At 37.1% G+C, this 1,171-nt stretch overlaps 1 protein-coding gene across 1 annotated transcript in view; it reads left to right on the top strand.

The window, feature by feature from the left end:
- Positions 1–394: 394 nt before the first annotated feature.
- Positions 395–1,171, top strand: part of DCAF1 (DDB1 and CUL4 associated factor 1) — a 76,539-nt gene continuing 75,762 nt past the window's right edge. The window contains exon 1 of the mRNA XM_023512989.1: positions 395–515. Within this exon, the coding sequence (XP_023368757.1) occupies positions 406–515 (110 nt within the window). The 5' untranslated portion in view covers positions 395–405. The remainder of the gene's footprint in view (positions 516–1,171) is intronic.

Raw genomic sequence — 1,171 nt, 5'->3', positions numbered from 1 at the left:
CTGGCACGCTACCCACTGAGCCACAGGCGCTGCCAGGGAAATGTATTTTTAATAAGAGAAGGAAGGGTAATAGCTTTTGTCTGATTCTTAAAGGGGTTCCTGAAAAGGTTAGGAATCACCATTTTGATAAAGGTTTTTACCTCACTTGATAGCTAAGGAAGCTGAGGCTAAAAAAAGTGAAAGGTTTTGTTTTCATTATGACTTGACTACTAGGCTTGATGAGTGTCCATAGTTATTCCCTATATCACACATAACATTATCTGAAAGGTTCAAAAGTTAAATTTCCCTTTTTTATTATTTTCTTTGCTTGATCATCTCTTTTCTGCTCCATCCTCACTTTTGCTTGCCTGTGTTCATTTGTTATTTTATTTTTTATTTGTTTGTTTTGCTTCCTTAGGCTAAGCCATGACTACAGTAGTGGTACATGTGGACTCCAAAGCCGAGCTCACTACCCTGCTGGAGCAGTGGGAAAAGGAACATGGCAGTGGGCAGGATATGGTACCTATCCTTACCAGGTATGAATAATTAAGGGTTTTATAAAAAATCTAGTTTAATAAAAAACTTCATACACAACTCATATACTAGTTTGTCTTTTTTTAATATACACACAAAAAAAACTAGTTTAAAAAAGCAAAATTTTGTTTGGAGAATAGGTACAGGAACATTTTTATCTTGATTGAATTCTAAATCCATTTTTTTCTGCTCTTGGAACTAGACTTTGGCCAACCGCGATAGCTCATGCCTTAATCTTAGCGCTTTGGAAGGCTGAAGCGGATGGATTACTTGAGCTCAGGAGTTCCACACCAGCCTGAGCAAGAGCCAGACCCCTTTTGTACTAAAAATAGAAAAACTAGGTGTTGTGGCAGTTGCCTATAGTCCCCCCTACTGGGACTTCAGGCATGAGGATCACTTGAGTCCAAGACTTTGAAATTGCTGTGAGCTGTGATGTCACGGGACTCTACCCAGTGCACAGTGAGACACTGTTTCCAAAATAAATATATAAATGAATAAAAACTAGTTTTTATCTCTCTATTTTTTGAAGCTCTTTGGTTTTCTCATTTTACTTTTTCTTTTAGGCCTTTTGTCCTCATGATCCTTCATAGGGTCTTCTGCATGTTCCTTAACCTCAGGCTTTTATTTGTAGTTCTTCTTTTTTTTTTTTTTTTTTTTT

This window comes from Otolemur garnettii, unplaced genomic scaffold (assembly GCF_000181295.1).
Source record: "Otolemur garnettii isolate 467f Iridium unplaced genomic scaffold, OtoGar3 scaffold00032, whole genome shotgun sequence".
NCBI classification, from domain to species: domain Eukaryota; kingdom Metazoa; phylum Chordata; class Mammalia; order Primates; family Galagidae; genus Otolemur; species Otolemur garnettii.
The sequence above is the reverse complement of the archived record's forward strand: the minus strand, read 5'-3'. Positions and strand labels throughout refer to the sequence as shown.